This window comes from Lepidothrix coronata, unplaced genomic scaffold (genome assembly GCF_001604755.1).
Source record: "Lepidothrix coronata isolate B3197 unplaced genomic scaffold, Lepidothrix_coronata-1.0 Scaffold112, whole genome shotgun sequence".
Taxonomy (NCBI): Eukaryota; Metazoa; Chordata; class Aves; order Passeriformes; family Pipridae; genus Lepidothrix; species Lepidothrix coronata.
In genome coordinates, this window is record NW_016690292.1 from 1,122,117 (window position 1) to 1,148,992 (window position 26,876).

General features: G+C 43.1%; 2 protein-coding genes across 3 annotated transcripts in view; both read left to right on the forward strand.

The window, feature by feature from the left end:
- LOC108502160 (riboflavin-binding protein) overlaps positions 1–9,347 on the forward strand; it is an 11,964-nt gene extending 2,617 nt beyond the window's left edge. The window contains exons 4-7 of one of the 2 annotated variants that reach the window (XM_017824782.1): positions 470–598; positions 4,913–5,024; positions 8,964–9,017; positions 9,093–9,347. In XM_017824782.1, the coding sequence (XP_017680271.1) occupies positions 470–598; positions 4,913–5,024; positions 8,964–9,017; positions 9,093–9,209 (412 nt within the window). In that variant the 3' untranslated portion in view covers positions 9,210–9,347. Of the gene's footprint in view, positions 1–469; positions 599–4,912; positions 5,025–8,963 lie in introns of both variants that reach the window. The other variant, XM_017824781.1, reaches the window with a different exon arrangement.
- A 10,051-nt stretch (positions 9,348–19,398) lies between these two features.
- Positions 19,399–26,402, forward strand: IPP (intracisternal A particle-promoted polypeptide). The gene is made up of 8 exons (XM_017824747.1): positions 19,399–19,712; positions 19,796–20,227; positions 20,538–20,693; positions 21,437–21,604; positions 22,368–22,505; positions 22,828–22,950; positions 23,572–23,792; positions 24,611–26,402. The coding sequence occupies exons 1-8, from the start codon at positions 19,409–19,411 to the stop codon at positions 24,833–24,835; spliced, it is 1,767 nt and encodes a 588-aa protein (XP_017680236.1). The 5' UTR covers positions 19,399–19,408; the 3' UTR covers positions 24,836–26,402.
- The last annotated feature ends 474 nt before the right edge of the window (positions 26,403–26,876 follow it).

A 26,876-nucleotide genomic window follows, 5' to 3' on the forward strand; every position in this document is an offset into this window, starting at 1 on the left:
TAACGGCTCTTGCCTGCCACTCCCAGGAGAGCAGCACAGTTTGTGATTTTAAGTAACTTCAGCTGGGCTGTGGGAAAATCTAAAGAATAGCGAAACCGTGAGGCTACAGCATAGACAGTGTTTTGTGCCATAGCTTTAAACTACATTTTATTATTTCCCGGAATCATTCTTGCCAGGAAAACCCAAGGCCTCAAAAGTTTACAGAAAGCTCACACAAATAGGGCTGAAATATGCATGGAAACATTTGTGCACTCTGTAGCTGGCTGTGGGGATTGCACGGTCAGAGTCTGTGCACCGTGCCAAAGGAACGAGTTTGGAACTTAAATACTAACAGGGCCAGAGGATGCTTTTCTGTGTTTTTCTCCTAATTTGTAGGATTGCATCCACATCAAAGCAGGCCTAGAAAACTGAGGCTGTAGCCTTGATGCTCAGAAATGGGTTTATTTGTGGCTTTTCTCATCCACCACAGCTGTGAAGATTTCACAAAGAAAATCGAGTGCTTTTACCGGTGTTCTCCACATGCTGCTCGCTGGATCCATCCCAATGACACCGCTGCTATTCAGGCTGTTCCATTGTGTCAAAGCTTTTGTGATGACTGGTAGGTTCAGCTCTTCAATCGAAGTATTTTTATTTAGTTTTAATATGCCCACGATTCAATGGTGTTGTACCACCTTTTCTCTTGTTCTGCTTCTCCATCTCTACTTTTTCCTCTGCTAAGCTACTACCCCTAAAATAATAATGACACGGGCTGTGAATGCAGGATGAAGGCACTAAACTGAGATTAGTGACTCAGGGACAGCACTGCCCTGCTTCAGTGAGGATGCAGTGCAGTGGCATCGTGACAGAGGAGCTCCCACCACGTTGACAAGCACTAACAGCAGCCTAACACCCTTTGAAAAGTCCACGTCTATGAGTTAGTGTTCATGCAGTTAGCATTTTCAATCTAAATACTTGATCACTCTATGATACATTTCTTTTGTATGCATAAAATGCACTACAAAATCAGCAAAGAAGCCACTTCCTGTGGGATTTCATGTAACGATTAATTCATGTAACAAATTATCTTCATTCCTTAATATTGTGCCTTTGACCTTAACTCTTCCATTCCATTATCACACTCTCTAAAATCTCTTCTAAAAGCCTGAGAGAGTAAACTGCAGCCAAGTAATGCTAAAATTATTAATGGCAATGGGCAGCATAATAGCATTTAATTTTGTTCCAAAATACAGCATCAGGGAATCACATTATTTTTTGAGCACAAGGCACATGGTGGGACAACCCTTAGTCTTGGGGTAGGAGCATTATATTCCTGTAGGGTTCTGAGATTTTCCCAGTGATACACACACAGTATACATCCCTCTCTCCCTGAAATGCTGGATCTTAAATAACATCATCCTGTGACACATAAACCTCAGTCAGCCCCATATGAATGTTGTGCCCAGTCACTAGAGTAACTTGTCTGGAGGGGTAAATTGCTGTGAAGCATAGTGCAAACAGCACAGGCTCTGTTCACACTACGGGATTCTAATTGCTAGCTTTCCATGAAAGTGATGGTCTGTGAATGTCTGGATCCCTTAGGCTGCTCTGAAAATCATGGGAAACTGTTACGATACTTCTAAAAATGTTATAAAAGAGATTTTCTTAAAAGTGCAGAAAATGCAGAGCACAGGGTAGTGCGAGGTAGGGTTCTCATGCACTGCTCTCTGCTGTGCCTTCCTTAGTGCTTACACAACTTGAATATTATTGACATGTGGATCCATTTCCATTCTCATATTCCCTCCAAGGGCAAAGTCATGTATGCAGCGCAGAATTTTGGTAGGATTTGCTTTTAAATATGTCTCCAATCCTTTGTGCCAGAGAAGGAAATAAAGCCTAGCTTGCATTTGTAATGGAAGACAGTGAGAAGGGCTGGTGTATCTCTTAGCTTCCCTAGAGTTTTCTCTAGTGATGAAATTTATTTTTGTGTCATGAAACTCCATGTGCCTCAGGAACAGATTTGTCATATGCAGTCTTCTTTCCTAAGTTTTTGGTAATCTTTTAAACTGAATCCACATTATTGACCTCCTTGAAGATAAAGACTGAGACCTTGAATTTCTCTCAGTGCTCCTAGAGCTGAGTACCAAATATTACCAAATTTTGCATTTGGATATTAAAGCACTGGAGTTGCCAGTGAGCTTTACCATAGATCTAACAGCAAAATTATAAAATATCAATATCTAAAACTACTGTATCCCAAAATAAGTAGCATAAAAAGTCATTGCTCAACTGCTACATCGAGTGAAAGAGTAAAGATGAAAGAAAATGTTTGCTGTAAGTTTAGTTTGCACCTATGAAGTGGTTTAAGCCAGCTTTAGTATATGTGAGATTTATACCAAAGTGGTATAAATCAATATTGACCAATTGTGGGTCAATATTACATTGCAAAATCCTCAGTGTCCCCTGGGCATTGCCAGAACCTGAAGGTATACAGGACTTTTAACTTCCATTGCTGGAAAGTATGGTGGGGTGATCGAGAGCTGCTGCACAGGAAAAATTGACCCTTTTCCAGTATAAATCTCCTGCACAGGAAAAATTGACCCTTTTCCAGTACAAGTCTCCTGACAGAGAGCAGGCTCTGCTCTGAACAAATACTGAACAATGATCTATTGCCCCTGTTGGCATCACAGATGCCTGGCCTGAATCAAAAATGTAGTGACGACCCACTACCCTGAACACTGCTCTGTGTGTGCCGGCCTAATGCCAGTGTCAAACCCATTCCTTCACCCTGCCAAAGGCCTGAGGCTAGAAAAGAGCCTGGACAGAATTCCCAGTCTTTCTGGTGATTTAAAGTAACATTTTTTCATGTTCTATTCACTGGAGTCCCTTTAGCATGCTGTAGCACTGCTGGTGATGTGACCTACTTTCTCTGCATACTGAGAGTGTGCCTGCTGCATACTCTGTGTCTTTGTGGCCAGAAATGTGCAGAGTATTCTGAATGAGCAGTGACTTAATTTAAAAGAAATTCATCTGAGTAGCTTGGGGCCTTCCTTTTCTTCCTATTGTCTTAGAATTTCTTGCTCCCACTAGTCCTAAAACTACTGCTTTTGAAAGAATCCGGTGTGTGTAAGCCACTTTCTCATTCACCTGTGAAAGGGCCTTGTGCCCCCTAAAAGAGAAACAGCTCATTATAAAAAATACAGGGGGAAAAAAAGCTTTGAAATAACAATATCCTGCCCATTGAGCATAAGGAACTAGCATGTTCAGGAAGTATTTATGTTTCTCACAGGTTTTAATTAATATTTGAAGAAACAACTGGTGGGTTCCTGGGCAGCAGAAATCAGACTTTTCACAAGTCATGATTTTTCATAAACTTGGCTTCATAATTATTTCCATTGGGATAAAGAAAAACCCATAACAATAGAGTTATGCCTTGCCACCTGTTCCTAGAACAAACCACAGAGTCAGCCAATAATCATAATTGGGAAACATTTCATCTCACAATTCAATAAATAATGGTGAATAAAAATATAAACACTTTAATAAGCATATTCTATTCAAGTTCCTGAGGAAACCAGATGCATACCATGAATATTAATTTATCAAATTGCAGCCTCTATTTCCAGCAGAGCCCCTCCCTCTGACAGCAGATTAATGGATGAACACGTTTGAGAATATGGGTCTCCTCTCCCAGACCTGCTCAGGCCCTGATTACCCTCCATCTGTTACTGCTCTTTATCCCTTCAAAAAGCCCAAAAAAACAATGTGAAGGTCCTGCAGATGTGCATGTTCTGACCTTTCTGCATTTGCAAATGTACTGCAATGTCTTGTTCTTTTAGTTCTATGACCACATGACAACCCACATATTTAATTTAAAAATGTAAGGCTGCAGCCCTCGTGATATCAAAACAGTTTTGGAAACGTGGCCCTGAAAATGAAAAATTCCAAACAGAAAATATATCCAAAGGCATTAATTACAAATATCACACTGAATGATGCTCACTTTTTGGAAGCTGTGCCTTATGGTTTTGGCACTCTCAGTAACCGGGTGTGAATAGTCTGCCTAAAGCCAATGAGACTAAATTTAAGTAGATGTTAACTGATTTGCAGAAAAGGATCCTTAAGAAAGGTAAGAGCCAAAAAGTAGAACATAAAAAAGAAGTGGAAGGAAGGAAATTATGTAGGATAATAGTAAGCCATGAGCTCTCTCATCATGTAGACCAGCCAGTTGCACACTCTACTCATTCCAGGTCATTTATAGCCTTTTTTCCACATTACCACTTACAAGTAAAAAAGAACTTAAAATTTAAAGTTTTAGTCCTACACCCTACAATACTTATCTTTCCTCCATTACTACAAGTTTAACTGCTTTGAAAACATCATTTTGAGGCTGACAGCCTGTTAGTTTATATGATTTTGTTGTTTGTGGATTTTCCTTATTTTCAGTGCACATTCCTCACAGCAACCCCTCTGCCCAGGAAACATCAGTCTCCTCCCATATTAATTCACAAATACAAACTTTCCCCTCACCTCCCTCAAGTGACAGTTCACCCTTGGCATCCCTGTGCTCTGTCACAACGTTGAACATCAGCATTTGTGAAACCCCCTCCCACACAGTGTTTCCTCCACTGAGTAACATCAGATAACCAAGCAGAAAACACCCAGGCCACGAGCCCTTTGCTCAAACCTGTGAGTATAAAACGTGGTGAGCAAACTGTTTAGTTTCCACGGGGATTTAGGTCTTCCTGGCCAGCTTGGAGTTTATGTACATGTCAAGCAAAGATAACGTGCACATTTCTGGAAGATCAGTTGCTAAGCTGCACTGTAATCACACCACATTACTAACAGAGCCCCCGGACACTTTTTGAGTTGAATGTGAGTCCACAGAAAAAGAGTGAGAGAAGTAACTGTGTCTTCCACACTGATCTCCACCAAGGTACGAAGCCTGCAAAGATGACTCCATATGTGCTCGTAACTGGCTGACGGACTGGGAATGGGATGAAAGTGGAGAAAACCACTGTAAGAATAAATGTATTCCATACAGTGAGGTAAGAAAACTGGATCAACTGAAGCAGAAAATATGGCATTAGGAGTGCTTTTTTTTTTCCCCCTGAATATATGGGAGTAAAATGCCATCGATGAATTACCTTTACTTCAGCAGTTCCAAGCCATACCTACATCAGACTTTTCAAATATAGACATTTTCAAACATTTATATTTATGTACATCACTTACTCGAAGTACGTATACATTTAATTAATCACTATTCATTCCACTTGTGAAACAAAAGTTCAAGCAGCACTGATATTTTAACCACAGCGGGATTTAGAAAGTAAAAGATAATGAACGTTGCTTGTACAATGGAGACACTGAGATGCATTTCATAAGGTTCCTTACACAATCCGGGGCTCTACACTCTTCCTTTTTTTTTAAATTGGGATGTAAATTCCCAAAGCACTGAGGAATTTTTAAAGTTTTCTTGCCTATTAGGCATCTTTGCCCTTTTCTCTATTTTACCTTGTTATGTTCAAGTCATTCTCCATCCTCCACACCCCTATATCCTGACATTCTTCCAGTTGTCTCCCTTTTGTTCTCCATAGACCTATTGTATCTCTCACGTGTGTTCACCACTGTGTCTGCCAATTGTAGGCAGAGCTAACTTTGCTCTTTGTAACTCTGGTGGTTAAAGAGCAGCACTAACAAGGTTTCTGAGAGCTCATCCCATCTTTCTGAGAAGGTTTAATGGTTGAGATAAGTAATTTTGTGAGCAAAAGTGTATAAAATGAGAACTGACAAGACTCACAGGAGTAAGGTTGCCTGGAACCTGATCTACAGACCTCTCAGGAGTCAGGATTTTTTTAGTGACTCGAGTAAATTTAGCTTCAGGGCGATATAACACAGCCCAAAACTGCTACACTTAATTGAATATTTTTAACAGTTGAACTTTACTGAGTCCGTGAAAAACTGTCCAAATTGCGGAAGTTAAACCAAATTTAAGTGAGGTGCTTAGGGACTGGTAGTAAGGCTTGCAGATTCATTGTTTTGAATTGAATTCAAATTCCTGTACTTTCGAAAGTCAGTTCAGCAACTGATATAAGTGGAAGACACAGTCCAGTTAGTGCAGGACTGCTGTCTGCCTTGCAAAAGTGACACTAATCAGCAGGCTCAGGAAGGTGGCCAAAAACAAATGGGCTGTGGAAACTTAAAGCTTCGTTTCCCAGATGTGCTAAATCATCAGTAGTTCCAGATGAAGTGAAAAACAAAATTATAATCTCCGTAAATAATCTCCAGTCTCTGTTCAAACTGTCCCTGGTTCAGAGATAGGAGTTTTTAACCTTGAGTTCCCCTGTATTTATTTCTTAAAGAAAATATACCATCTGCAGGGAAAAACATGCAGCAAATCCCGAGGTCTTATCACTTGAGACCAGGCGCAGCTATTCCTAAACTAAATGGAACCACACCCTAAACTGTCCATGTTTTTCACCAAAAATAGGCTTGCATGGTAAGTAGGAATAAAGATGAAGTTTCTTCAGAGAAATTTTAAAAAAAAGCATTTTCCATATGACATTTACATGATATAAAAACACTAGACTTGATTGGTTTGGTCTCAACTCATGGAAAAGAAAGATACCGTTACCCAGAGGCACAGAGGGTTTTCCAACCTCAGAGCACTGTGGACAGTTCCTAATTTTTTTTTTTTTTTGATGCCCTCAGCTCCCACGGAGGAGCAATCAGCAACCCTACATGTGACATGTGCAACTGGATCTAATGGGTCTTTGGAACAACTGCTGAATAAGGAACAAAGGCTGAATATTAAGGATGCACAACTGATCATGGCCAGTTTTAACCTGGCTAAAATGAGGCACATTTTGTCACTCTTGTCCCAGCTGAGTGCTCCCCAAGCAATGTTAATGCACAGACTAGAACATTTTCCAAGAAGCTATAAAGTCAAAGTCCTTTGCAGTAATTTAGGGACATGCTGGGTAAATGGGCTGTGTGCACTCTTTGCTTGCTGCAGCATTCTGATTGTGTTCTGATCTTTAAGCAGAGTTAGGAGGAAGGTCAAAATAAAATTGCCAATTTAGCAAGTAGAAGAGCACGAGCACATGTTACAGAACCTGTGGGACACAAGAATAGAATATAGCCATGTGTCTTGCATACAGACCCAAGAAAACCCACATGATAGGTTTAAATGCTTTCTTGAATGATTACCAAACAGCAGGTCAAAATCTAGGAACTGCACAGGAGCTGGAAGAAAACGTTTAGTGCTACATAAAATCGCAGGAATAGTGGGAAAGAAAGAGCTAAGATCTGCCTGTCCAAGAACATAAGGAAAGAACTAGGTGGATTAATGTTTTCTGACCCTGCATTGCTCCCAGTGCACGAGTCAACCTCCATACTCCTTCTCCAGCATTCATGGCAAAAGCCCTGGCTAGAGATGGTATGAATTGAAAAGCTATTTTACAGACTACAGAGTCTTTGGGGCTATTTGGAATGGACTCTATTATTCATAAAGGATAGAATTCTAAGGCAAAAGTGATTATTATGCTTTCTTCTCATCTGCCTTCCTTACAGTATAGGTCAACATTGTTTTGCACATGGGGAGACAGGGAGATGTAAGAAAAACTTGTTGTCAAAAATAACTGGAGCAGAAGAAGCTGCAGGACTACGGATACCCAATGCCACTTCTGCCTAATGGACTTAAATTTTTTGCACACAGAGCAGCTTCCATGCAGAAGTCTCCCAACCACAAAGACAAGGCATCTGCACAGATTCACAGTGCCAGATCTTTGTATAAGCTGGTGATGGTGGTAAATCAGCACACCGACCAGGAATTACAGCACTTTGAGAAACACCGTAGGGTTAAAGAATCAGTGTCATGGGCAAGGAACACTTGTACTATTACAGATGAAACCCAGCTTCCATCAGAGAGATGCTGGTGACATGATCGAGGTGAATCAGTCAGTAACAGAGCCCGGCGATCCTGCTGCCTGACCTACAGTTTCAGTTACTAACACTCCTGCCATCACTCCCACCCCCAACTTCATTCTTAGCTTTGCTTCTGGGATTACCTAAAGCTTCCTTTCCAGGAACAGAAAAGACTGAACTTCAACCACAAACACGTGGGAGAAAAGCAGGCAAGATGAACTGTACATACTGCCTGCTTTGTGTCTGGGCATGATAACTCCTAAGCTAATACTTGTTAGGCAAACTCAGGCGGGGTGGGCAGAAGGTTATCAGAACTGCTGTGTGGTTCACAGGTCCTATGACACCGGCCTTACAAAACAAGGTAGCACCAAAAACAGGACAGATGCACTTGAGAAGAGTACAGGAAGCTGCAATTGCAAATTCCTTGAGCCAGAGGGGCCGTTGCACCACTGGACACAGCGCTCTGGAAGCTTGAAGAAAAGTTACTTTCTTCAAGCAGTTGCTAAGTTATGTCCCTTCTCTTTGTCTTTGAGGTCCTGCCTGGACATGAAGTACATTGCAGGAGGCACAATGAGATCCCTCAGAGCTGTTATTCCATTGGGCTGTCTCTGGCCTGTAGATAAAAGGATTCCCATATTCAAAGCACTGTCTGGCACTTTCAGCACTACTCAGATTTTGAGGCATGTCAGAGTGTCCTGACATGCTACAATTTGTACAGCCTCTCACACACAGCTTTGGTCTGTCAGCCCCAGAGAGCTGCTGGGCTGTCAGCCCCAGGGTGGAAACAAAGAGCAGCTGTTGATCCCTGCACTTTGTGTAGCCACTTGCTCTCACAACAAGCAAATCACTCTTGCCAGCTGTGGGACTGGATAACATTTTAAGATATTTCAGAAGAGATGAAGTATAGCACATAGCAGGACAGTAAACGAATGCAGATAACTTTTTTATAAGTTAGTACCAATTTTTAAAAAGTGATAAATGTTTATCAATTTGTTACAAACTGATTTTAACTCAAATCTTTCAAAGTGTAATGGAGGCATTTCTTATTTGACACACAGATGTACGCAAATGGGACTGACATGTGCCAGAATATGTGGGGGGAGTCATTTAAGGTGAGCAAATCCTCCTGCCTCTGCTTGCAAATGAACAAGAAGGACACGATTGCAATCAAGTATCTCCTCTCCAAGAGCTCAGAGGAAAGCTCCAGCAGCAGCAGCAGCAGCAGCAGCGAGGAGCACGCCTGCCAAAATAAACTCCTGAAGTTTCAGAAACCAGAGGAAGAGGAAGGTGAACAGACAAGATAAATGCTAGTGGATGTATGTCAGGACAAGAGAAATCATCATGGAGGCTGGGCTCAGGGCATCATGCCAGCCTGCTTTATTCCTTGCTTCCTAGAACATAATAAATCAATGGCTGGTTGTATTAATCTTTCTCTGATGTTTTTGCATCTGCATCACAAAGCTCCAGACAGGTTAGCACAAGTGTAATCCTGTGACTTGAACTGAACAGCTACAAGCCTGAAGGTAACATCTAGGGGTTGACTTTCAAAGAGAAGAGGCACAGGCAGCCCCTGCTGACTTAAGGTGGAACAGTGAGAACTAGAGACCTGTGGAAGGTCATGCCTGCCAGTAATGCACCAAATCTTCAACCCAAACCCTTTGTTAGCCAGGCACGCAGCACCCCTGCCACGAGTTCCTCTGTGCGTGGCTCTGCTCAGGCAAAGAAGAAATCTGCAGGCAGAAATAGGTCAGTGAGCCTGGCTACTGACCACTGAAAATGTATTTATTTTGTATCAAAAACATTTTCACAAAACAGGGGATTGTGGTGTACCACATAAATCCTTGGATCCAAATATTGTCAGCATAGAGCATCCACCATCTGTTGCACAGGGCTTTTACCTTAAACAACAGCAGTACAAAAGTCTCCAACAACACCAATTTGAAGCATAATTTTGAGTGCAATTAATCACACTGAATGATTCCAAAAAGAATGACCTCCGACAAACCAAAGTGTCAGGGAGGGCCCCAGTCAGATTTCTCCCATCAGTAATTCTGCTTCCCAGCATCACTGTTACAGTCAAATTAAAACCAAAATCTGCACCAGTCCCAGAGGGACTGGTCAGGTAAGGGTGAACAAAATCCTGCTTTCAGTTGTGCATCCATACTTCTACTGCTGTAGAGTGGACAGGTCTGTGCCATTCTTACAGCCTTTCATAGTGTCATCACCAGGGAAACTGTGAAGAGAGTTGAATTTGGGGGTCAGATGATCAAATTGTGAAAATCAGCATCATTTCAGTGCTTTCAAAGCGGCTCAGTGCCTGACAGCATTTAAAGATCTGGCCCACAGTTAAAACAATGACTTGGCACATCCTGTTAAACTGAGAGAATCTTAAAAATCCAGCACACTTTCTTCACTGAGCTGGTTATTTACTGGAATGGTTTCACACAGCTGCAATAGTAATGCTAAACCCGTTAGGTCATGCTCTGCTTCCAACCAGCTTCTCAGTACATTTAACAATTAGACTAATTCCTACCAGCACTGAATTGTTCTTAGAATGATACTTTGCCACATCTGCATTTCGTGCTCACTCAAATTGTCAGTTCTACTGTTTGAAAAGAAAGAACAAGAATTTGGTCTTCAGTAAAGCTCTCACAGTCTTTCTTCCCCCCATTTCACTAATTCTGTTCTTTCCTGTCCTTTTTTGCACCTGGATCAGAGCAGAAATTTTCCTGCTTTTTATTTTGACGTGGTCAAAATTCAAGAATTAATTATCCCCTCTCACTGCCATAACACCAACTTTTTCTGTATCACCATGGCCAAAGATTTCCTTCTTGTTTTTTTTTTTAAATATAGCACAATTGTTTCACAGAATCACAGAATATGCTGAATTGAAAGGGACCCACAGGGACCATTGAGTCCAACTCTGGCCCTGCACAGGACCACCCCCAAGAGTCACACCATGTGCCTGAGAGTATCATCCAAACCTTTCTGCCTATGTCTCTGCACTTTTTCTTCCATTCCACTTTATTGTCTTTGCTCTGGCTGAACTACACTTGAAATCACTCTCAATAACCAGCTCCTCCATGCTTAGTTTCAGGATGACCCATGACACTGGTTATTGTGTGCTTTTGAAGAGCACCAGGTCCTACAGCAAGATAAAGGACCAAGAAAGACCATTTAGCTCCTATTCATAATTTTCCCACTGACTCGTGATGTACCCTAAGCAAACCATTTAACTCTTTTGTGATCCCAATAATCTTGCAGAGCTACCATATTTCTTCTAGGTCATCTCTTTTCTAGGACAAAAAGTCAAGAACTCCTCTGTTGTCCCTAGCATAGAAATTGCCCCATACCTTTGGTCATTCTTTCATTGATCCATGCATTTTCTTCCAGAAAGACTTTCAACCTTGATTTAAAACTTCAAATAATGGGGGGTTTAATTTAAAACTCAAAACAATTGCCCAGTGCACCCGATAATTTGTTTCCTCAGTGTTAGAGATAATTCCCAGTTTAACATTTGTTGTTTCAGCTTTCAGCCACTGCTTTCTGCACAAGTCTTTTTTTATTAAAGAGTTCTTCATGTTTCAGGATTGCTTTTCTGCTCAGCAACACATACCCTGGATCAAACTGCTTCACAGCAATTAGGTCTGTCTTAGCTCTCTTCAGTTTACATGTGTTATTATAAGACATTCCCTCTCTCTTTAAATCATACTTATGGTTCTTCTCTGCACCTTCTCCAGCCCTGAATATCCTCCCTAAATCATACAAATCAAAGCCATACTCCATGGCAGTGTTAAGGGTGACCTACAGAGAGACCTTGTCCCTGCCTCTCCCCACACTTCTCCCTAACTGCACTGCCCGTGTCTACAAGAGCATAGTTTTGATTATTTTCATGCCTCCAGTGTCCACGTGTTACAATTCTTGGTGTTACAGTCAGTTTTCCACTGTACAGCTCCCTGGTCCCACAGGTGTGAACTCTTAAGCAATAAGGTCCCATAGTTCTTGCTTTGCACTTGGTTGTATTACAAAACCTTCACCTGAATACACCAACCTTCTTAAGCCACTGTTTGCTCTGTCTAGTTGCTTCAAACTCGCAGTAATTTATGTCTTAAACAACCTTTGTGACAGTCAGAAATGGGATCAGTGGGGATTTTACATTTGCAGAAAGGCTAGGATAACTCAGGCAAAGCAAAATGAAAAATAACAGAAATCGCTAAAATATAGACTAGAACAATACACTGGGCAGGTAACCAGGGAAAAGAAGGATCCAAGTTACTGGTGGCTGCAGACATCCCCACCTAGTGCTGCTTGGATTGGCTAAGTTCTTGCTATGCCTCACAGCCCAAAAGCATGTCCTGCCTCTGGACCCACACTGGCCCAGACCACTGAAATGTTTCTGTATTTAGTGACTTGACCGAGAGCTTTTATTAAAATGTCACAAGAGTAAATCAAATGCTTTGTGAAATAGGTTGTGAAATATGTTCCTACACCAATCTGAGGAGACAGACTTACAACCTTTATCAATAAATTACATTGGACTTATCAACAAGACAGTGTTGAGAAAACAAAAGTGATTGCCAATTATTGACTTATTTACGACCTGGCTGAGAATCAGCTTGTGTACTGTGCTACTTGGGCCTGGTGTCACGTTAACCATAACACAGCTAGCTGGGTCATCCTGATTGCTCTGTTTATTTAATTTTCTTTCCTTAAACATTGGCAGAATACTGTGTGTGAGTCTTCTGAAATTTCACTGACATGCCAGGAGTTCTTACAAATGAGATCTCTCTTGACAGTTCTGTTAGAGATCTTTACTATGTTACCTGAGCAAGCTGCTTTAAAATTATGAATGTTACTCATAATGAGGAACCTCATCTTTAATTACTTGCAGACCGAAAAGGATTTCATCATCCTTCTGTAATACTAATACTTCATCCTGTATATATTTCAATACTAAGCATTATTAAAAACCTTGCCCACTGTACCTTGTGCCATTGCAAGGCTTTCTTCCTCAGGCCACAATTTCCTGTAGTACCTTTGGAGTCCTCACTCTATTTTCATAGTTCATGATTCTCCATGGATATCGATTGCCTTGTAGTCTTCCTTTTTAAAAAATAATAAGCATCAGTAATTATGACATCTTCAGCTTCTGTTGCATTTTTCATGTGCAACATAAATATTCATTAATCTTCAAAATATACCTGAAAGGAAAATAAGTAGTGAGAAGCAAACCAAGTCAGTGGGAGAGAGTCAGAAAGAGACTTATCTGATCATTGCAAGTATTGCAGAACTCAGGCTAGCACAGACAAGTTCTCTTTCAGAGCCTTTTTTCACACTGCAAATGGAGCTGCGCTTTGTAAGACGATCCTTGGACAAAAGTTATTATGAGAAATTATTAGGCAAAAGTTATTATGCAAAAATTAGAGAATCACAGAATTTTTTAGGTTTGAAAACACCTTAAAGATCATCGAGTCCAACCATTAACCCGGCACTGCCAATCCCACCACTAAACCCTGTCCCCAAGTGCCACATCTGCATGTTTTTTAAATACCTCCGGGGAAGGTGACTCCACCACTTCCCTGGACAGCCTGTTCCAGTGCCTGACCACCCTCTCCACGAAGAAATATTTCCTAACATCCAATCTAAACCTCCCCTGGTGCAACCTGAGGCCATTTCCTCTGGTCCTGCTTGTTTCTTGGGAGAAGAGATCAACCCCCACCTTGCTACAACCTCCTTTCAAGTAGCTGTAGAGAGCGATAAGGTCCCTCCTAAACCGCCTTTTCTCCAGGCTAAACACCCCCAGTTCCCTCAGCTCATAAGACTCATAAGACTTGTGCTCCAGAGCCTTCACCAGCTTAGTTGCCTTTCTCTGGACACACTCCAGCCTTTCATGAAATAAAATAGTGCAAAAAACCTGAGCATTTGAAAACCAAATCGAGTTATTCAACAATGGATTTCCGTGTACCTTGAAGGACAATGGAATTATACAAATAATAATTTTTGCATTGTTTAAGACAAATAACATCAAACAGGCTAATTTCCCTTGCTGAGAGACAACCTGCCTGCAGAGAAAAGAAAGCTGCAAATTAGATATGACTTTTTAAGGGGTTTGATAACATTTAATGTAACATTCTGATAAGCAATCAGAGAAAACCAAAGTGCAAACAAAGTCACTATAAGACAGGTGCACAATTTGTTAAAAATATATTAAAAGATTACTATGACCGTGTTGTCATTAAACACAGACAGATCTTCTGTTTGGAATCCCAGAGGGTCTCTTCTGATTCTAGTCAACACATATGTTTAGTCAGACAATGAAGTAGAGAATTTGCAAGCACTTTGAAGAACAAGATTAGAATAAAAACAGTCTTTCTAACCAAAGAACTAGACCAAGCCTCCAAAGGTGAAATTCTGAAAAGGGAGGTGAAAAATGCTTGCACTGAGGAGAGGTAAATCATTGGAAAAACTCATCCAGGGAAGTGTATGACAAGGCAAGAGCAGAGCAGCCAAGGAGCTGGGATGTGTAGTAGCAACCTATGCCATTTACAGCTGAAATGTTACACTGGGGAAGTTTTAATCTTTTAAGGCTTCGGCGTATGAGGAGCTCTGGAAGTCCTGACTCACTGAGCAAGCAGGACCTACAGACATCCTACTAGCAGTTCCTCAGAGCTCATGACGTATCTCACATTCCACTGAGGCGCTGCTTCTGGAATGACCCCACTGCACACACAGGCGGTGGAATGTGGTGGGTATCAGGCAGAGTTTAACTCTATCCATCTTCTCGATGAACTCAGTTCACAGGCTCTGACAAGGCAAGTGCAACATGTTCTAGGAGAGCAAAAATGCTGCTGATATGTATCTAATGACTACACAATATAAAAGGAATAAAATTAGCCAAATTTATGCACATTTTCTGGTTATTTTTCTTCCTTTTTTCTGTTCCAAAGGTTTGCATAACTTGGAGTTATTAAAAAAAAATGCCACATGCTCTAGGACAGTTCATGGTTCTGTTGTGTGTTTGCTCTACACACAACACAGAGATTTAGACAAGAAGAGTTAAATAAGGAGTCCAAAAAGCATTAGGGTTTGGATTACCATTTGAAACAGTGCCAAACTTTGCTAATGGCAAGACTGAACTCCCACATGCCTGCAGACTGATAATTCTCAAGCACAACACATTTTTCCTTTTGGCAAAAAAAGACCTGCACCTTTGATCCAGTCACCTTAGCAAGCAGATCTAACTCAGTGTGAAGCTGCAGGTCAGCTCTAGAATACCAGTGAAAAAAGACCCAAGCTATGAAATCAATCATCTGCTTCAAACAAGTGTGAGGGCACAGTTAGGATCAGACCCCAACAATCTGGCAGCTTTCAACATCTCCAAGACAAATTTGCAGCAATCTCCTGCTACTGAGGTTTATCTTCACAGAGACATGAGGGGGGAAAGTCTCTCTGCTGCTAAAGGGAAGTATTGATTCCCTTTAGCTACTAAAAGCACATCTCTCCTGCCTCTGTTTTGGTCTGCTATCTGAGTCTTAGTATTATTCTGGCCTCCTTCCTTGGAAATGCAGTGAGCTCTCTGTGGAGTTTGCCTTGGTTCCCCTCTCAGACATCTGTGATTAATTCAGTATTCAAGCTCTTGAGTTAATTCTCTCATTAGATCACTTTCCTTCTTCATGGAATGATTATTCCCACAGGAGAAATGAGAAAGACTAAAACAATATTGTGCTAGTATCTGACACATTGCATCCAGGATGTTTACTTTAAATCAAATTGCCTGGAGTTGCTCCAGATCTGTGGCTTAAACACAAGAATCTTCTAAGTGGTGGGGAACTGCAGCCATGCATGTTGCACAACATTCCCAGTTTAACTGGAATTCCTCCAAACTTCCTGCTAGGTAAGTGTACCCAGAACACAAACCTCTCCAAACAAGTAGGTCAGATGACAGGATCCTTTCATTGTTAGGGCATACTCTAGGACTGAAAAAGTATTTTTCCTCATTTTATTACTTTTTATCATACACCAGTCACCTTTCCACCCAATGCTACTGTGAAGGTGAAGCCTGGAGCACACAGCACTGAAATATTGCCGGTGCTCCTGAGATCACAAGACATTATCTGTCCATTACTCATTGGAAATGTCACATTCCCTCTGAAGGCTCCTGTGGCTCAGATGTGTTCCCCACTTTTGCTGCTGCCACGTGGCTCCCCGGGGCAGGGCTGATCTTCGGAGGGCAACACCCCTCTCAGCTGGACACCAGCACAGCCTGTGCCTCAGTGCTTTGGGTGCAATGAGGATACTCAGGAGTTTCTCAATACCCACTTCAAGAATGCTAAACCTGTTCCAGACTGACAACTCTGATGCCAGACTGTTACCTGAACGCCACCTTTACCTGAAGCCATATTACAGCGGAAGTAGTACAAAATCTTAATTACAATTTCCAAAACAGACAAGAAAGTTCACAAAGGTTTCTAAAGATGAGAGGGAGAGGAGAGGCATTCACCATAGCATGGCAGTGAGCTTTACAGTTTCCCAAGCCATTAACAGTTCAGCTGATAAATGGACAGAGCCATCACCACCTTGCTGACAGTGTGAAAAATTAAATGTTTCCACACAAGCCATATATTCTGGGACTGCCTGTGCAGAAAAATTAGCTTTGGGGACCCCTCTTGCTCTCCATCTTTAGGTCAATTCCAGTTCACACCTTTAGCCTACACACACATACACACATATTCATCAAGATTCATTAACCCTCACAGGAACTAAGGTAAAAGCTCTTGGGCCTGGCCCAAACCTGCCAAGAGAGAGTTTTCTCACGCGTGGCTTTGGCCTGGAAAATATGTTACCTCACTGGGAAGCACACTGTGACCCACAGAGATTGGAAACATTCAGATCCTGAAGGGAAGCTTCTTTATCCACTAAAGCTTATGTATCACGTGAAAATGTAAGCTGATAACAGGTTTATGCCGGTATCTAATTAGAATCTAGTGCCTGTAGCTCATTAGAGGCTTTTCACTGGGTAGACAACAAAATAACTAGTCATGATTATCAGCATTGGGGTGATAATGAGGTAACCAATGTTTTCTTCCAGGAGTACAGTACCTTCTGTATTCCTCTTCTTTCCTCCATGTTGCACGAGTGTGAAGTCAGCCTGCCTGTGAGTGTGTGGTTGGGGGTTTTTTGGTGGTAGGTTTACTGGTGTGGGGGTTTTTTGAGACTGAAAGCTCTCCATCTGTACGGAGTTCAGGGGGGGGAAAAAAAGACAGAAAACCTTAGATCTAACAAAGATCTCCCTGTAACAGAGGAGGGGTTCAGCACCCACACATGCAACAGCTTTCAACCTCACGTTTTTGGTAATGTTCTGATACATCATCCTGCAGTCCCGCTTTTGCTAATGTTCCAATACATAACCCTGCAGTAACAGCGGCACCTGCAGGATTCGGGAAAGGTAGCAAGACATCTCCCTCAACTCCACAGATCATCCAGGAATCTGGAAAGGTTTTCTTCCTGAGAAGCCTTCAGCCAGTGAAATCTGAGGAGCCACGGGCCTTTGCGGGACAGGGGTTTTTCAAGAGAAAGCCTGAATAGCTTGTTTGGTTCCTGAAAATCTACAGCATGTTTTGGGAGACGCACAATAGTATATGGAAGCATTAGCCCCATCCTGTACAGCTCCTGTCTGATCACAGAAGACACCTGCTGAAGCAGTGCCCTTCCCTGGGGATGGAACCATCCAACCACATCAACACAGCACAGTCCTTTGGGGCAAAATTAGCCAGCTCAGCAATGCTATTTTGTGTCCATAAATTTGGCACCGTGGTGTGAAATCCTAGTGCTGGCCTGGAGTCTAACAGCTGACATCAGCCAGCAAGCAAGCCACTGGCATTTATGAGAATTTTAAGCCTTTTATTCACAGGCCACTTCCGATGAATAAAATGTCAGCGTGAGAGGGGTTTGGTTTCTTTTACTGATGTGTCAAAGAAAGAAAAACCTCAATGCATTTATTAGCCGAGCTTAAAATTTGTACTGAGTTATATCAGCATGCATCCAACTGTGTGTGCTTGCAGAAACCTTCTTCTATCTAGATCTATGTTTTCTATGGATATTTTTTTAAGAACAACTTGAAATGTAATTAGAATGTAATGCTGATGAACAGAGAAACCAACAGGCCCCAGAGGGTATCACAATTCAAATTCCTTCCAGAAGTACATTTAAAAGTCATTACAATGAAACGCAGAATCATGAGAAAAGCCTGAGGGGCCATGACCATTGTAACTGTGAGCAGACATGTTTTTCTTTCCCAGTCTCACAGTAAATAGATAAGGAAGCGTTCCAAGTGGCTCTCTAATTGCTTTTTGCTTTGGCTGGATGTCATGCTCCTGGAACAGTTGTGGAAAACTCAGGAGGGATGCTTTTCTCTCAGAATCGGTGCCAGCTCCACCAGACCCGGTGACCGTGTGCGTTTAACTCAGTATGTGATGCTCATCCCCTGTCAGTGCTCAGGCATGCACTGACTCAGGGAATTATACAGACTGAGATGGAAGCATGCTCTGCCTCAGGGTCAGTGCTGACTTCAGTGACCCACGTGGCGCTGCTACAGGACACTGATGAAACATCTGTGCTGGAATGAAGAGGAAGGCCCAGAAATGGTATGACACTTTGAAGAAAGGGGGTGCTGGGCTGGGTCTGCCTGTCACGCTCCTTGAACAGTTGTGAAAAACTCAGGAGGGATGTTTTTCTCTCACTATCAATGCCAGTTCTGCCTGACTCAGTGACCACATGTGTTTAACTCAGTATGTGATGCGCTGGCTCTGGTGCCACAGCCCTGAGCTCAGGACAGGCAATGCCTCCACAGACAGGCAGCAACTGTGGTTTCTCCCCAAGACTGCCACGTTTCTCCCTCACGAGCACAGGTCGAGGTGGGCAGGGATCCAGTTTGGAAGAGCATGACTGAAGGGAATAGGACCGAGTGACAGAAATTGTGAAGACTGAATAAGTGAATAAGCTATCGAGGGACCAGGTTTAACAACAAGCAAGCTCCCCATGGAGCAGGCAGCGAGCACAGGGTGGCCAGAGGTGCCAGTGGGGGTGCGCAAGGACTCTTCATTTTAGAAAGAACATTGAGCGTGTCCAGCGAAGGGCAACAAGGCTCGTGAAAGGTCCAGAAAACACGCCTTATGAGGAGCGGCTGAGGGGTGTGTGCTCAGTACAGGGACCCTCAGCAACACAGAGCGCCCTCAGCACACAGAGCGCCCTCAGCCCACGACCCCTCAGCACACAGAACGCCCTCAGCCCACGACCCCTCAGCCCACGACCCCTCAGCACACAGAACGCCCTCAGCCCACGACCCCTCACCAGCCCCAAATCGCAGCACGCGCCACGTCCAGCCAGCGCGGCCTCAGCGGGGCGCACGCGCCCGGGCGGGCGGAGCAGGCGCGTGCGCGGCGCGGGGCCGGGCCCGGGCGGGAGGTGTCGGTGCCGCCGCAGCAGCAGCAGCCGCAGCTCCGCGATGGCGGCGAGCGCCGGGGCGGGCAAGGGCAGCGCCAGCCCCAGCTCCTGCTCCAGCTCCGAGCGCCACGCCCGCCTCCTCCTGGCCCAGATCAACCGGCTGCGCGCCGGGCAGTGCTTCTGCGACGTGCGGCTGGAGGTGGGCCCGGAGGCGTTCGCCGTGCACCGCCTGGTGCTGGCGGCCAGCAGCCCCTACTTCGCGGCGCTGTTCGCGGGCGGCATGAAGGAGACCGGGCGGGACGTGGTGCGGATCGCGGGCGTGGAGGCGGGCACCTTCCACACGCTGCTCGACTTCATCTACACAGGTGAGCGCTGTGGCGGGGGCTCGGGGCGGGCGCCCCGCGGCCGCAGGCTGGAGCGGGGCCCCGCTGTGGTTTGGTGCCCGCAGGGGTGGTGAGCATCGCGGAGCACAACGTCCAGGAGCTCATCGTCGCCGCCGACATGCTGCAGCTCACCGAGGTGGTGGAGCTCTGCTGCGAGTTCCTCAAGGGGCAGATCGACCCGCTGAACTGCATCGGCCTCTTCCAGTTCTCCGAGCAGATCGCCTGCCACGACCTGATGGAGTTCACCGAGAGCTACATCCACGCGCACTTCCTGGAGGTGCAGGGCGGGGAGGAGTTCCTGGCGCTCACCAAGGAGCAGCTCGTGAAGATCCTGCGGAGTGAGGACCTGAGCATCGAGGACGAGTACCAGGTGTTCATAGCGGCCATGCAATGGATTCTGAAGGATGTGGGGAAAAGAAAGAAATACGTCGTAGAAGTACTGGAGCCTGTTCGATTCCCTCTGCTGCCAGCACAGAGGCTGTTAAAATACATAGAAAGTAAGTGAAAGAAGGAAAGAAAGGATATCATGTGAGCAAGCCATGTGTTTTTTGGAGTTACTGGGCTTTGATGGACTTTTTTTTTTACATTAATAGCATGATGAGTGAAAATACTTACAGCAAACAAGTTCTATTTTTTAACAAACAAGCACAGCTTACTTTAAAAACTTGCTTTTGAAAAAGCCGTATAAAAGTAGGCAACCTTGATTTGTCTGCTGTTTTAGGGGAAGCTATTAATTTTTCTACAGCTGAGTTGCTTACTGTCTCTAACTTTTCACTGTGCCTTTTTTATTCTGCTTATTTCCTCAAGGTATTCCAGATTTCAGTCTTCGGGTGGCTCTGCAAACTCTGTTGAAAGAATATTGTGAAGTCTCTAAGTCTCCCAAAGAGAACAAGGTCAGCAGTTTTCTGCAGGCTTCTAAAGGTCGTCCCCGGAGGAAAGCCAGGAAGTACCTTTATGCAGTAGGTTAGAACGTGGCTGTTTGAACCTTGTAAAACAAATGAAGTAGTATCTCGTGTTACAGTACTGAAGAGATACTGGATTTTTTTTTTTAAATCAAAATATATAAAGATAGCAAAATGTTTTGTCACGGCTGAGTTACCATGTTAGCTGGTTTCTGCTTAGAATTGCACAGAAGTCCAGCATTCGTGTTTCTTGTCATTATGACATGGCATTCAAAGCCCAGATTTGCTGTCTAAAAGTAATTTGCCTTGGGTGGAAAGCTGCAAATCAGCAGAGGATTTACCCAGGGTTTGCTGCTGGAATGGTACATGCAAATCCACTGCACCCTTTGTTCTTCTGAGAGCTGTAGTTTTCTCTGTCCAGGATACTTTGGTTTACATGATGGGGTACTTGAAATTGCAAGTTTTCAGCAAAGCTTTATATTGGAAGAGAATGTGTTTGTTACACCCTGTGGGAAGTAGCACCGACTTGGATAGCAAAGGCTGTTGGCTGATCTCTGTGTTTTACTCAAAACATGAATTCTAATATTTGTAGCATTATGGTGTCAGCTCAGCACAATTACCATGACCCTCAAGCCAACCTGTCTTCCTTGTGGGCTGAAGAAACCAAGCTATTGTCAAAACCCAGTTCCTACTAAAAGTGGCTAAACAGCTGTTACTGTAATTTTTTTCGGTGGTTTAGTTATAGGAGCATGGGGATGAGCAAGAAGCTGTTACTCAGCCACGCTCTTTCCACTTTCTTTCCAGGTGGGTACAACCGACTGCAGGGAGGACGCTGGAGTGACAGCAGAGCCCTCAGCTGTGTGGAGCGATTTGACACTTTCAGCCACTACTGGACCACAGTCTCCTCTCTCCACCAGGCCCGGAGCGGGCTGGGGGTGGCTGTGGTGGGAGGAATGGTCTATGCCATTGGAGGTAACAGCTGAAATGTGCTTTCTTTGTTACATGGATACTGGAGAACTCATGGATGGGGATTTTTTTAAATTATTCTTCCTGTAAGTGGTTCTGAGGAACCCAGCAGTAGATAGTACAACTTTTAGGTATAATTGGGGTTCCTTCGTTCTCTGCCTTGGTTCTCTACTGTCACTGCTCTGTGAATGTCTGTTTGGGCTCCTGTGTTGGCCAGTTTTTGCTAAGCTGCTCTCCCCTCATGGTGTAGCAACTCAGAGGTTACCATACGGCTTTGCATACCCCCACTAATGGAATTCCTTGTCTCACTTGTAGTCTGGCAGAAGCCCATAGCATAAAAGGCAGTAGCACAGGACAGACCACTTGTGGTCTGCCTGCCTGGAAAGGCTCGTTATGTGTGTTTGCACAAGGATGTGAGGAGTAGCTCTACTAGCCCATCACTCAAGAATGCATATGTGGACTGGTTTTGTCACCTCAGAACACATCTTTGGTCCTGAAAACCCTGGCAGTTGTGCTGCAGAGTAAAAGATGTGCAGCACTGTGGTTGTTCATCCCTCTGATGTTTTCAGTAACGTTTCAGGGAACTGTTGATGAAAGCGGTTCCTAGTGATTATTCAGTTCTGGGTATAAACAATGCTTTTGCTACGTTGGCTGTTTGGCTGAAAGATAGATCTTGTATTCAAATGCTGCCTGCCCTGGAAGGAGTTGAAGAATGTTTCCATATCTGCAAAACATTTCTTCCATCTCTGTTCTTGCTCTTATTATGCAGGTGAGGACAACTCGATGATTTTCGACTGTACGGAATGTTATGACCCTGTTACAAAGCAGTGGACAACTGTGGCTTCCATGAACCATCCCCGCTGTGCACTGGGAGTGTGCACTTGCTATGGTGCTATCTATGCTTTGGGTAAGTTCTCTTTTGTTTTTTTTCCCCTAAGTGAAGTTAATTTTAAAGATTCATGGAACTTGCAAAGCGATTTGATCTTAAATATTACGTCTCCATGATGCAAATTTGCAATTTAGGTTTTGAAAACCAGCTGTGTCCATAAGCATTAATATACCAAATCTTTGTGGATTAGTTATTGTTTAGTTGTAACTTATGTCCATTGTAAACTGACTGCATGCTGGTTTCAGAATTTGTCCTGGAACAGTGCACTGTATGCTAAACATGCAGCTAACACACAACTTCATGCCATTAAATTCTTTCCTGTGTTTGCTATTATTTGCAGGAGGTTGGGTTGGAGCAGAGATCGGCAACACAATTGAAAGATTTGATCCTGAAGAAAATTGTTGGGATGTGGTGGGAAGCATGGCTATGCCCCGTTACTGCTTTGGGTGTTGTGAAATGCAAGGTGTGTATTGTTAAGTTTGTATCCATAAATAGTTCCAACAGCTGTTGGATTTTGAAGCTTTATGTTTCAGTCATGAATTCTTACCATTGTCTTGTACTGAGCTGTCAGTTGCACGTGTTTGTGCTTCGCTTGTTTGCTCTTCTAGTACCATATTTCTAATTTTACAGAACTCAAAGACTATAAAGTTCTCTCTTGTCTTCTGCCTTTTATCTCATGAAAACAGTTTTTCCTGATACTGCTTTTATTTACCTTCCATATTTGGGTTTGTGTGTGTTTCTTTGTGACAATCTGAAGAGTTGCTACAGGTTATTTTAAGACAGACACGTCTAAAGACTTGGTAAATAAATGTGCCTGTTAAGTGTTTGATTCAGGCCTGGTCAGCATTTGCAACCTTCTGAATTCCTTCCCCTGCACTTAATTTTTGCTTTCATCAGAGCTTCCAGTGTTCAAACCCCAAGTTACTCATGCAAAAGCTTTATGTGTGCTGCTACTGAACAAAAGGAGGTTTTTCTGTCGCTCTTAAGCCATCGTAACGTCGGGCTGAAACCTTTGTTGTGACAGTCATTTTCTGTCTTTCTTCGTATTATGAAACCTAAGAGAGGAGAAATTCTGTTCCCGCAGGTTTGATTTACGTTGTCGGTGGTGTCAGCAGTGAAGGAGTAGAGCTCCGCTCTGTCGAAGTCTACGACCCGATATCCAAACGTTGGTCTGAGCTCGCTCCGATGGGCACCCGGAGAGCGTATCTTGGTGTGGCTGCTCTCAACGATTGTATCTACGCCGTGGGAGGCTCCAGTGAATCTCAGGATGCACTTGCTAGTGTAGAAAGATACTCATTTGAAGAGGTACAGTAGAGTCCCTTCCCTTCCTAAATGTAGATTGCATCAGGTTTGTGTAAAATGCTGTAGAGGTAGCCTGCTTCCTTTCTTTAAAAAGAAAAAGCTGGAAATTCCATTTCCTTTTCACTACTGGCTGGTGATCTTGAGTGAAACAAAGCTTTGGTGATCTCAGGGTCTATCCTAACTAGTTGTTGTGGTTTAACCATGCACAGATATACTGTAGGTTAGTAAATACTTGCTAGGGTTAAGGTGAGGGGATAGATTCCTCCTCTTCAGTAGAAAGGTCAATAATTTGAATAGAGAGAAAAAACTCACTGAAAAGTTGAGGATCTTTCTTCTGCATCAAAATGGTGTTTCAGCATGACTAAAATAAGATAAGAAATTATTCCTGACTGTTATTGCTTATGTTTCTATGATGCTGTTTAGAAGAGTAGCTACTGTTAAAAGCAGAACATAATCCAGTGTGCCAATCTGCTTGCTTTTTGAATTCAATCTAGTTTTCCTTATTTCCCACCTCAAACTGTACCATTCTCTATTTTGGAGACAGACTGCATCTTGCAGTGACTGAAGAAAGGGAGGGGTGTTGTGTAGAGACAGTATGGGATCTGCTCTTTAGTGACTAACACGATTTGGACCCCTTGTGAAACTGTTGTCATTCCTGGCTTGATAATCCTCTTGGTACTGTACACATACCATATTGGAGCCTGTGAGGTGCATACATAGTGTTCTTTGGATATGTTTCAGCCTTTAAGCTTTAGAAGTTATTTTATAAGAATGGGGGCTTGCCCTAAAACTACTTGTTGACTCTTTCACCCTCTCATTAGGAAAAGTGGGTTGAAGTTGCTCCGATGAAGATCCCAAGAGCGGGTGTGTGTGTTGTGGCTGTGAATGGACTCCTCTATGCCTTGGGAGGCCGAGCTCCCAGTCCTGATTTTGCTGCTCCGGTAACCTCTGACTCTGTTGAAGTTTATAACCCTCATATGGACAGTTGGACTGAAATTGCCAACATGATCACCAGCCGCTGCGAAGGAGGTGTGGCCGTGCTGTAAAACACAAAGAAGAAAACTCATTGAAGGAATGAGTAAATATGTCTCCTCAGATCTCCGGTTTCATAGGCCAGAAACTTTTTTTAACACAGGAGCTGCAGCGGAGAATTAGATCAGAGGGATTTTCCTGAGCAAAAGGAAAAGCCCTTCAAAGTAAATTGGCTTATCCAGTGTCTGTCTTGGGAAGTATTCTGTTAAGAGTAGGAATGCCTCTTATAACTGGATTAAGCTCACTGAAATAAATGGTGAATTTGCCCCGTAAAAATCTGAAGAAATAATTCCAGCATGTCAGAGACGTTAATCAGGTTGTTAACTCTCTCACGTGCACCCAAGCTGGCATTTTAGCTGCCCTTGGAGTCTGGAAGGGGGTTACTATGGACAGCAAGGAGTTACCTGGAGATAAGACCAGGTGGGCAATTTGGATGGCATTAGTTGTCTTTTTCTGGTGGAAAACAAGGAAGAGAAGGTAACAGGGGGGAAGCTTGGTGTCTCTACTTATGACCTTGATACATTTGAGCCTCTTTTCTGCTCCTGGACATTAAATATGAATTGGATATTTACTTTCTGGCTACTCCACTCACTTGGATGGTGAGTGGCTGAGAATTTCCTATTTTTGAAGGTTATCCTTACAGTTCTAATAATGTCATTCCACTTAAGCATTGGCTTTTCTTCTCAGTGGTATCAGCTATGACAGTAGAGCTCCTTTCTGTGTAAGCTCTGATCAATTCTAAATGGAAATGCTATTCATTAGGTTTGCTGTTCTCTTTAGGACTGCTCTTAGTAAAAAAAAATTAGGGAAAGCCTTTTGCCCCCATTTTGTTTCCCCACAGTTAAATGTGCTTTTACCCCGTGTGACACATGGTGAGACTTGGCATTGGAGTATTTGCTGTTCTACAAGGCACACACGTTCACCTTCACTACATCTTGTGCCTCTTCCAAATTTGAGCCAATGGAGCTTTCTGTGATAGAATTAGCTGCACTCAGCATTAAAGTGATGCTATCAGTGTGCTCTTGAGGAGTTTGTATTTAGCTTGGATACATCTAGTAGAACAATACTACTAGGAGTTTGGAGTTTTTTCTAGATTCATTTAATTAACAAATTTGATGTTGCTTTTTGCGCACTTGTGATTGCATTTTCTGCACAGCTGGGGATGATTTGGATGGAGCCTGAAGTGAGGCTGCTTGGACTTTGATAGACAGTGTTATTCTGGAACACAAAACCGCAAGTGGAATGTCACTGAACAGGAAGCCTGCACTGTGTAGACAAAGGAGCATTCATGCTGTCTAGGTCAGTATCCCCTGTGCAAAAGTAACTAATTAATACAGGAATCAAATCCTCCAAGGTGAGTGCTGCAGGTACCTTAAGAATCTAGGTTTTAAAATCTGACATAGGGTTGGGCTAAAACATGCTACGTGATGGAGAGTTTCTTTCTCTGATTGTTCTATAATCTTGTGTGTGCTTTTACTTCAGAGGATTTCTTATATGTCTGAATTAATGTCTATTTTTTTCAAGTATAAGCTTGTATTAAACAGCATTTCATAATAAAATGTGTTTTCAGAACTGACTGTGGAATGCTCTTGAATAGGTTGATACAATGGGTTGTATCACTGCCACTTTCATATAATAGGTCCTTTTTTCTTTTTATTGAAAATCCTATTTTCCAGTAGAACATTAGAAAAAGGTTGGTTATAAGTTGTGACTGTTTGAATGGTGCAAGTAACACCTTTCTGCAGTAAAACATTCACGTCTCTTCTCAGTGTAAAATCACTCAGACTTCCTGGGAGTCTGGCTGCCTTGCCAGCTCTTTTCAGCCCTCTGTGGGATGAAATTACAGGTAATATTTCTTGGGCATTCTTCTTTACATTTCAGGGTCTCTTGTGGAACCATTGGAGGAATACCTTTGCTGTATTTTATTAGTTTGGGAACTAGGAGTTCACTTTGATCCCTACCCCTAAACTTCCTGGTTTAATGGAGCTTGAGGGAGCCTGCAGTTGTGTGGAGTTACCTTCTCCAGGTTCTGTAGCTGATTCCATCATGTTTGAA